This window comes from Podarcis bocagei, assembly GCF_964188305.1.
Source record: "Podarcis bocagei genome assembly, chromosome: 3".
NCBI classification, from domain to species: Eukaryota; Metazoa; Chordata; class Lepidosauria; order Squamata; family Lacertidae; genus Podarcis; species Podarcis bocagei.
Window position 1 is genome coordinate 43,217,418 of NC_138127.1, and position 10,812 is coordinate 43,228,229.

Sequence of the window (10,812 nt, forward strand, 5' to 3'; positions counted from 1 at the left end):
CTCTTCCGTTGCTTCCCGTCTAGCCAATCTACTGATGCCCAAATCACCCCCCTCTCTTGTTGCTCTGATCATGCGACACCACTCCTTCCACTGCTGCCTGCACCTGGTTTCTTGCGCACTCCTGGATCGGGCGCAAACTCCTCGCCCTCGTCTTCCAAGCCCTCCCCGATGATCATCTCTGCGTCGCGGCGGCGTCCCGGAGCCCGGGGCGGGGCCAAGGCGAGCGGACCGCCCTCCGCGCCGCAGCCTGCGCTCCGCCTGCGCGCACCCGGGGTCGGCAAAGGGCGGAGTCGCTGGAGCCACTGGGCGGGCCCGTCTCCCGAGGACCGCTCCGCCCCGTTTCCCCGGCCAAAGGCCGCCTGAGAGAAGGATCCCGATGGCCGGCGAGGAAGGAGGCAGCTCGGGCTCGTCTCCGGCGGCGGAGCCCAGTCCCGGCGGCGGAGAGGCTGGCGCGGCTGGCGGAGAGGGCGCTGGAGGCGGCAGCGGCGCTGCCTACGACGGAAAGTGCGTTTTCTGCCGGATCACGCACGGAGAGGAGGCGGGCACGGAGCTGCTGCCTTGCGAGGTGAGGCGCAGCGAGCAGAAGGGAGCCGGGCGGGTGCTTCACATCCTCACGTCCAAAGGCTGCAGCCGAGCCGCGAAGTAGAGCTCAGGCTCGGGCTGGAGGCGCATCCAGTGCTAGGGATGGGCGAATGGACTCCAACTCCCATCAGCCCTTCCAGCGTGGCCAGGAGCCAGGGACGATGGGAGTTGTAGTCCGGCAACAGCTGCAACGCCGCTTGCTCGCCCCGCCTTCCCTTCAAATTCTAGTCCCGCTCAGCCCGTTTCCCACGGTGGGCAGCCAACCCCCTCTTTTCCCTTGCAGGGCATGGAAGCGGGGAGCCCCACACTCGCTCCTTGGCCTCCTCTTTCTTGGCAACTGCCACTGGAGCTGGAGGTTCCATTGAGGTTTTATGGCTAATAGTCATTGATAGACTTAGGTGAGAAACCTTTAAAGCCGGTTTCCATCACCAGGTCTTGCGTGCTTACTCCGTGATTGAAAATAAAAGAGTTACTGTATGGATTTGAAGCTTTTAAGGTTGCACCATTTCTGGTGCTGTTTGTTCTATGGGTTTTAGGCTGTTCATCGTTTTATATTGTGCTAGGTAATTTATGGCTGCATGATTTCTCTTGGAAAACTGCCCAGGAAGCTTTTTCTATGAAAGCTTATTAAATATACAAATAAATTGTGATAGTGAAAAGAAGCATGGCCTCTGGTTTTCAGCCCCAACCCACATTCAGTTGTGGATTTATTCTTAATGTTTGCACACCACTTATCCTCATAAATACCAGGATCAGTAACCTTAATATAACATAGATTATTGTTTATATAATGACATCAATAAAATATATGTGCTTCTTAAGCAAAAAGAACGTTCTAACCCCCAATGTGCTAGAAATTTGAGTGTGAAAACATGATTCATTTATCTCAGTCCTTTAAGTGCTAACACACTTCTGCTTCTCTCCCATTACCTCATCTTTTCATCCTTTGCTTTTCACACATCATCCTAATTGTGTTTCCCTCATACATAGATCTCTTGTTGCAGCTATATGCTAGTCAGGTTCCCCTCCCCCCAACTTTTCTCCCTGCCTACCTAACCAGCGTTAATGGATAGTGGCATTTATGGAAAGAAAAATAAATGAGTGGGATTGGCTGATAGTGCTGGAACATGGCTCTAATGGGACTAAAATATAGCCTTCGAAATGTTATTAGGTGTTGCTGCATGGTTTACAAATATTGGCCTACAAAGTGGCCTAACAAATAAGGGCTCCAGTGTTACTTAAGTTATATCCATCAGTCTGTATGAGAACAGATATTACATAGGTGTCGGAAATTGGGGACTGGGACAAACGTTCTTTGTATGCTTAAGGGGATGATACGTCTGAATTCTTCTATTGTTATCTCATAGTTCAGACTGATCATCTGAAAGGCTGAAGCCACTTGCACAATTAATATTGTCGGTTGGTACTAGCTTGCTAGCTTTACTTACTGACATACATGGCTATCTCAGATGGGTACCTGCAAAACTGTTTCTTACACGACCTGCTATTATCAAGCTTTTCTTCTCTTTATTTTTTAGCATGAAGACTTGGTGTGCTTCAGAGATATCAGGCCTGGAGCTCCACATCATTATTTAGTGGTGCCAAAAAACCATATAGGAAATTGCAAGACTCTAAAGAGTGAGCATATACCATTAGGTAAGTCTGGACTGAGCACTCAGAATACTGGAACTGAAAGTAAATGAATAAAACATAACAACAACAGTGCGTTATTGTTGAATGCAATTAGCTGCAAAACAAGGGTCTATATAATTAGCAGTTAGAATGGATCTCAGCTACTGGAGCCCTTGGATCCCATCTGTACTGCAAGTAATAACAATAATAATTTATTATTTATACCCCGCCCATCTGGCTGGGTTTCCCAGCACACACATACACCCGCCCCACCCTGTTGCTTACCAAGAGGTAGAAGGCGGTAGCTGTGGCAACTTGCTAGCATTCACTTTGGGGGATTGACAAGGAGGCATGTCTGTCATCTTCCATCCCATTTTGAAAGTGTCTCTTCCATGAAACTACTTCTAGGGTGGCCACCGACAAAGCATTGGAGTGGATCCTATCAGATATAGGTCTTAACCAGAGTTTCTGTCATAGATTCTCTGGGTAGCTTTGACCTACCCACATGCCATTTCAACTCTATATATTTGATGTCCCACTCCCTGATGACTCCTGACTGATACCCTGTACCATCCACCCACACCCATTGCTGTGGGGATTTCACAGGACACGAACCACCCACATTTAAGCCTTGCCACGTATAAAATGACCATGTGTGGTTTTTAATGGAAGCTGAGATCTTTTTGGGATGCTAAGTTCTGTCAATGCTTACTCAACTTGCATGGTTTGGCACTGGGAATCCAGCATATTTGCAGCTCCGCTTGGATTGAACTTAATCTGGGAGCCATTACTCTTCCTTACATGCCAGCAGCATATGGCTATGTGGAGCCGAAGACTCCTGTTTTCCCCCATGAATATGTTCTTCAAAACAGTTTTCTTGGTATAAGCAAATCCTAGGCATAGTATATTGGAACTAGTCAGAAAGGATGCCTGAAGACTGGCTGTCCATCACACTTGTTGTGTGCATAGCACCAGTAGTGAACCAAGTAGTGTACGAAACACAGAAAATTGCCCAGTTCTTAAACCTGCATTGGGCAAATTTGTGGGGAGCAGTCTTCATTGTCAGTCAGTCAAGCAAGAAAAGGTGAAGGTTGAGAAGGAAAAGAGGAGCTGCTTCAACTTGCATAACCTGTTGTGGGTATTTTCACCATATGGTTATCTGCCCTTTACAGATCCCTTGTGGTTCAGCCTGCTTTGGCCTATGTTTTTGTAGGTTACAGTATCACTAAGAATAAATGTTAAAATTTGTACATAATATGTATGCTTCTTTATAGCTAAAAAGAGAGGCCCATTATTAAGTTAGCCAGGCTTACTTTGGAATAAATTCTACTGAAATCAACAGAGTTTGCATTAGTTTCAGTTTAGGACTAAGCTGGTAAGAATATAATGCATCGGAAATCTAATGAGCTTTAAATCTGATTTTATTCTTTTCTCCCTGATCTGACAGTGGAAAGAATGATGGCAGTCGGAAAGACTGTCCTTCAGCGGAATAAATTTAATGACTTGAATGACATAAGGTATGTTTCTAGAAAGGGAAGTATATGGTAATGTTCATTATAATAGAGCTGCATAATACATAAGGAAAGTGCATGTACAGTGGTGCCTCGGAAGACGAAAAGAATCCGTTCTGTGATTCTCTTCGTCTAGCGGTTTTTTCGTCTTGCGAAGCAAGCCCATTGACGGATTAGCGCTATTAGCGGCTTATCTGTTGATCGGATCAGCTGATAAGCGGCTTAGTGGCTTAGAAAAAGGGGGGGGGGAACCAGCAGGAACTCGCAAGACACTGCCGTCTTGCGAAGCAAGCCCATAGGAAATTCGTTTTGCGAAGCACCTCCAAAACGGAAAACTCTTTCATCTAGCAAGTTTTCCGTCTTGCGAGGCATTCGTCTTGCGGGGCACCACTGTAATTTGGTTATGTTGTATGAAATAATAGCTGGAGGTCTTAGAATTTTGCATTAGTGTGATGCACAGACCTGCTTACTGTTTTAAATCCTTAAGAGCTTTCACATGCTTCACTCAAAAGAACACTAAGTAGTTGGTAACTGATTCTTTTTCTCCTCCGTTTCTCAAGGATGGGTTTTCACTGGCCTCCGTTCTGCTCAATAGCCCATTTACATCTTCATGTCCTAGCTCCAGCTAGTCAGTTGGGATTCTTGTCCCGAATGGTTTACAGAATCAATTCGTACTGGTTTATAACAGTAAGTATTCCAGTTAGTTTGTTGATCCCCATTTCCCTTCCGCTGCAAAGAAAGAACTGGACACCACCAGTGCAAAACTTTGTGGCTCCCTTTTCTACTTCTTGTGCCGGTGAATTCTCAGATGTTACCATTTTGCAGTCAAAAGGCATGAGGTGCTGCCATTATTCCATTTCCAAGGCACTGTGCCTGACCCCCGACTACTCCTTTTGAAAAACTTGCACTGTTTCTCCTCTTTTTGTAACTCTCAGCCTTACTGTTTACTGTCTGATATTGAATTAACTCAGTTTGAAATAGTCCTGTCAACTTCTTAATAACTGTTAATGATGTCTAGACTTTAACTAACTTCATTTAAAGTGTTAGAAGCCATCTTTCATATTTTCTTCATTGTAATAGAAGACACCCCAGGAAAATGGCCTTGCATGGACCCTTTGTAAATGATGCTTCGTGCCCGCCCCCCCTTCTAAAATGGCCTTCCTGAAAGTTGTTACGACAGATGCTTTTGCATCTAGGCTGGCAGTGAGGGAATGGTACTACTGCTCAGTGGTTTCTGTTACTTATCTCCCCAGTTTCAAGGGGGCAGCAAGTAATCTCTGGGAAATATTAACATGCAACATAAACATCTCTTTAACAGGCTGAGCAACTCTTGGAACGTCTGAAGGCTGAAAGTGCTACTATCTGAAAAGCACTTGTTCCAGATCACACATCTCTGTGAACTGTGACTGCTGATTATAGGGTTGGATGCAATTGTTAATATGTCAGGTGTGTGAAAAATGGCACTTGAATCTGCTGCTATACAGTGGTTGAACTCATTGTTAAAGAGTGTTGTACAATACATGTCTCAGGCAAATACCTGAAAAAACTGAGCACTTTCGAGAACATCCATATCTACCAACCGGAAAGTAAAAATACCTATCCTTCTCTGAAAGAAAATACTGATCTTGTAAAAAAAGATATAATTAAAGTTTAATATATGCCTCTGGATTTGACTGTTCTTTGTCTAAACAATGCAAGAGGTTTGTGCCTATACAACACATTAGTGACATTTTTGGCATTGCAATGCTAGTGATAGCTATGATGTCTTGGTGCTAAATCACTTACCGCACACATGTACATGACTGTATGCACAGCAAGAGCTCTTAACAAGCCATTGTGACCAGAGTATGTCTTCCATCTGTACTTATAATGTGAGACATCACACCATTAGTATGTTGGTCTAGGATAAGATTGTTTGAATGTGGACCACTGTAAACAATTGTAACCAGTTAAATGCATGTAATTAAGAATAGCTAGAAGGTGAATTGCAGTGCAAGTTTACACAGAGCAATGGTTTCTTTTTACTTTGTTACTAGTGAAAGGTATCCGATATACAAAGTATAAGAGGCTTATGCTGAAACTAAACTTGGAACCATAACTATAACTTTGGATATTTGGGAAATATTAAGCATGTTGGGAGGCATTGCCTACTGTGGGAAACTACCACTATGCAGACAGACCTTGGAATGGTTATTTATTAGTATTTATACAATAGTTAAGTACCCAGAACATCTTACAACAAATAGTTTGTTAGTATGTGAATTCATGAATATCGCCTGGTTCTGTTTTCTTTTAAATCAAACATAAAGCACTAAACCCATTCTTAAGGGTAGATTATCCAAATCTGTTTATCAAATTTTAGAGGGATATACATTATTCACAGATGTCCCATTATTCACAGATGTCCCATTTTGACTACCTAAAGCCTTCATCCAAGGCTATATAAGCATACTGCCTTACATGGCCACAACATTAGCTAAGTCGTCTCTTCCAACAAAAATTATCTTGTTCTTAGTCTACCTCCACAGCCTTAATGTCAAGATTGCAGATGCTTTTAAGACTTGGCATGAAATGGCTTCTAAAGCACATTTCAAATCTAATTGGATTTCTTACTGAAAAATTAACTTGAACAAGCACTTGCCGAAATTGTGCATTCTGGTACCTACTGCATTACTAAAGCAACATCCAATTATTTAGCACAGTTTTACATCGTAGTGTTCAAAGTATGCCAAAATACAATAACCCTTTATGTTCCTTTATGGCTTTAGCATTTTAATCCTCGTATTTGTTGGCATGTATTCGTTTTGATACTTGAGTCTGGATTCTAACTACTGTTGGTTAAAATAATCAACAAATGTCTTCCTTTAGTGGAGTAGTAGTTGTATTTATACCATGTTGAAATGTGTTATGTATGAAAAGCAGTTGTGATTGTGAGTATATGTACCATTGGAAACATAACAGCAACCTTAATACTGTTTGAAAAAGAAGCTAATAAAAATCAACGTGTAGAGATGAACCTCTTGAATGTTATTGTATCTGAATTTGAGAATATTGTTTGTGAACTGATACCTTTATATTTCAACATCTCAGGAACTCTATGTATGATAAGCCTGCCATCTAGTCAAACAACGTAACGTTAGTTATAATCTTAAAACATTTTGCCAAACTCATTTGAATGTTTATAGACCATTTCTAAAATCAAACTTTTAAGAAGTAGCTTTTCTGCATGAATTTGAAACTAGCTACTCTTAAAATAGTTACTCATCTACTTTTCCAAAGTTTGTAATGTTAAAAACATCCATTTTGGAGTGGAAAATGTTGCTAACTGGAAAGTAAGAAATACTTTTAGAATATCAGTGGTGGTACAACAACACTTACCTCAAGAAAATGCTAAATATTTTTAATGTGTTCACATCACTTCCATTTTTTAGCATCTACATTTCCAGTGCCATGACTCGTGTGAAATACATCCACTTTGCAGCCAAACAGATTTCCAGTTCATGTACACTCAGAAGAGTTATCACTCTGTTTTCTTATAATAAGCCCTTATCACATTGCCCTTGTATAGGCAATGACCATGGAGGGGGAAAACATGACAGGTACCGTAAGCCTGCAACTTGCGCAGGGATCACACCTAAAGCCAAAATCGTGTATATTCAAAACACTGTATTCAATGGTGGGTGGAATTGCTGAAGACATTTCTCCCATAACCCCACCTCCTTTCCATTTTCTTTTTTAATTTTCACACATGTAAAAGTGAATGGACACAAGTAAAATATGCATAACTTCTACTTCCATTTTTGTTTTTAACCTGTTTCCACCAGATAGCATTTTCTTCATCACATCCTGGCCAGCCGACATTGTTGATTAAGGCTTTTAAAGGAGTTGCCAAATACAATCATCCTTATCCAACCATCTCATTCAAGTAAGGTGATAACTACATCATCATCTTTTCCTTGCCAAAGCATTTCGCCTTCAAAATCAACGAGGCCGTGCTTCCTTGCCCTCAGTAGGACACCTACTACTTTGTTGGATATAGTTACATATCTGTCAAAGAGCTGTTTAAATGTTATTCTTACTTGTCCATCTTGCCCTCTCTCTCCAACAGTACTTATGACCAAGCATAATTCTTCCACTTCCTTGCCTATGTGTGTGTGAGCATCCTTTCCTCTTTGTTCTGTTTTGGAGCCTTCGGGGGGCCTCCCATAGGTGGGATCTCCTCTCTCAGTACGCCGAGTTACTGGCTTGTTGCTGCTGAAGGGGTTCTGTCTCTGATAATCAGCATGAACCTCTGACCAGCTCTGCCAGCCTCTTGCCAGTTCTCCCACAAAGCTAAGATCAGTTCTTACAGCTTTGGTACTCTGCATTTTGCTTCCATGTATTGAGGCTGTGACATAACAAAAAGCAGAGCTCTGAAATTGCAGCTGTGGAGACCAACAAACACACACATTTATTTTAGCCAATTCGTATACAGTAGTATCTTGGTTTAAGAACAGCTTAGTTTATGAACAACTTGGATTAAGAATGCTGCAAACCTGGAAGTAGGTGTTTTGGTTTGTGAACTTTGCCTTAGGAGCAGAACATGTTCCACTTCCTGTTGACTCCATTTATAAATTGAGTCCCCTGCTGCTATGGGAAAGCACGCCTTGGTTTAAGAATGCTTTGGTTTAAGAATGGACTTCCGTAACGGATTAAGTTCGTAAACCAAGGTACCACTGTACTGTATCAATATTTTTGTGGTATATAAAGGCATCAATTAATATTCGTAGTAAAACAGCACATATATATTCAAAGGAGTAGGCATGTTAGTCTGATACAACAAAAAACAAGCCTTAGAGCATCTTAAAGAGTAGTTTTTACACATTAAGTCTAAGTTACCACAAGACATCTGCTTGTCATAAATAGTGCTCTAAAGGTAAAGGGACCCCTGACCATTAGGTCCAGTCGTGGCCGACTCTGGGGTTGTGGCGCTCATGTCACTTTATTGGCCGAGAGAGCTGGCGTACAGCTTCCAGGTCATGTGGCCAGCATGACTAAGCCGCTTCTGGCGAAACCAGAGCAGCGCACGGAAACGCCGTTTACCTTCCCGCCGGAGCGGTACCTATTTATCTACTTGCACTTTGATGTGCTTTCAAACTGCTAGGTGGGCAGGAGCAAGGGACCGAGCAACGGGAACTCACCCCATTGTGGGGGTTCGAACTGCCAACCTTCTGATTGGCAAGTCCTAGGCTCAATGGTTTAACCCACAGCGCCACCCACATCCCTTAATAGTGCTCTACTTGCCTTCTATTCGTAATAGCAATTCAGATCATACCCAGCCTGTTGCACCTGTTTTCACTGTATAGTTGCATGACCTGACAGATAAAACAGTAGGCCAACCCTGTACTATCCTTTAGACAAGTTTGGTTACTTAGACATAATTCTATGCATGTTTATATTGAAATCTCACCAAGTAAAATAGGCAGTGTTTCCCAACCTTGGGCCTCCAGCTGTTTTTGAACTACAATTCCCATCATCCCTGACCACTGGTCTTGCTAGCTAGGGATGATGGGAGTTGTAGTCCAAAAACAGCTGGAGGCCCAAGGTTGGGAAACACTGAAATAGAGCATGCGTCCAGTGGAGTAGGATGTGGTGGGTGCCATTCCACTTTTCAGACAGACCTATAACCACCTCACATTTCAGGTGGGCATAACCCAGTTTGTTCTAACCATCCCACTTCTGCTTTTCTCCTCACTTACTCCCAAGTTTATATACACATAGGTTACAGACTCAATACATGTCATTTGGAAGCAGGTCCCTTTATAGCCAATGGTGTTACCAATGTGCACAGGATTGCACCAACTTTCCTACATGCTAGATATATTCAAGTGAAACAATTATGTGCATTTGCTCAAGGTAACACCAAAGGTATTGACTGCTTGGTCTGGATCAATGTGCCCTTGGAAAAGCTAACATTATATTTAAATATATGCTTATCTTGTAGAGTTCCTCTTTTCTGTGAGTGAAATTTGAATTGTCACCTCTGTAGCATGCTAATAATTACGATGCATGGCCTTGTTGACCTCTTTGTCAGTTAACCAGAGTACAGTCACCTTATTAATTGTCACAAAGGGGGTGTGGTTCCTTCTACAGCTGTGCATTTTTTAAGGTGGAAAGAACATGCAAGATTCTATTTGAGGTTTCTGTAGGTTTTTAACTACAGAAAATATTCCACTTGATATAAGATAAAAAGGTAAAGGTATATAAAAACAATTTCCATAAAGGCTTGTGAGTGCAGTCTTCAATACCCCTACTTTAATAGGTAGAAAATGGAAACAGACCAACATCAGCTTAACTATTCGTGTTTCTATAACTCTAGTAAAAAGGTTCCAGCACTTCTGCAGTGCAAATTCATTGTACATGAATAGCAGCAAACATTTTCTGATGGGTGCAAGTCCTCAGATTTCTAGAAAATTAGCATGTAGCTAAATGCATGTTCACCAGGTAACTAGTTTATGATAAGCCTGTGTAAAACAGCAGGCGCTCATTTTGTAAGCTGGATTCTTTGCTTTCGCCTTGATCCACACGTATTGCGCGTGCGCCACTGACAGCCGCTGTATTAAGTTTTCAGGCTTTGTAGCCGCTTGCCTATTTGTGCCTCCAAACCATCTACCTCTGCAGCATACTGTATTTATCATAAGAAGTCGCACTGATTTCTATGGCGCCGATTCCTACATGCGAACTAAATGCACGTTGCTTGGAATCGCATTTCAAAGCGCTGCATGCAGCTGATGACAAGGATGCATGTAGAGTAGCGGAATGCTACACATTCTCTTCCACTCCGCGGTGGAAAAAAGGAGTGTTATAGAAAGGAATTTTTATTGCAAACATCCTCACCTTAATCCCGTGGCGCAGGCTGCGGTCGCTTTTCTAGCACGTATATATAATTGACGGGATCTCCTTAAGGAGAAGAAAGGAAGGAGACACTTCCTGGGGGTCTAAGCGCTGCAGCCCCCTGTCCCGGGCTCCCTCCTCCCGCCCGCCATTCCTTCCCCGGCTTCCCTGCTCCTCCCCTCGCCCTCAAGCGCCGCCTTCCCGCCGTGATGCT

The 10,812-nt window shown here is 42.8% G+C and overlaps 1 protein-coding gene and 1 long non-coding RNA gene across 2 annotated transcripts; one reads left to right on the forward strand and one right to left on the reverse strand.

Moving 5' to 3' along the window:
* The first annotated feature begins 272 nt into the window (after positions 1-272).
* HINT3 (histidine triad nucleotide binding protein 3) lies at positions 273-5,389 on the forward strand. The gene is made up of 5 exons (XM_081187827.1): positions 273-565; positions 2,121-2,238; positions 3,662-3,731; positions 4,286-4,412; positions 5,044-5,389. The coding sequence occupies exons 1-5, from the start codon at positions 377-379 to the stop codon at positions 5,089-5,091; spliced, it is 552 nt and encodes a 183-aa protein (XP_081043953.1). The 5' UTR covers positions 273-376; the 3' UTR covers positions 5,092-5,389.
* Positions 5,390-7,104: 1,715 nt separating this feature from the next.
* Positions 7,105-10,760, reverse strand: LOC308583646. The gene is made up of 2 exons (XR_014006301.1): positions 10,602-10,760; positions 7,105-8,149 (listed from the first exon to the last, which is right to left on the reverse strand). It is a non-coding gene; the product is annotated as an uncharacterized lncRNA (long non-coding RNA).
* Between the last annotated feature and the right edge of the window lie 52 nt (positions 10,761-10,812).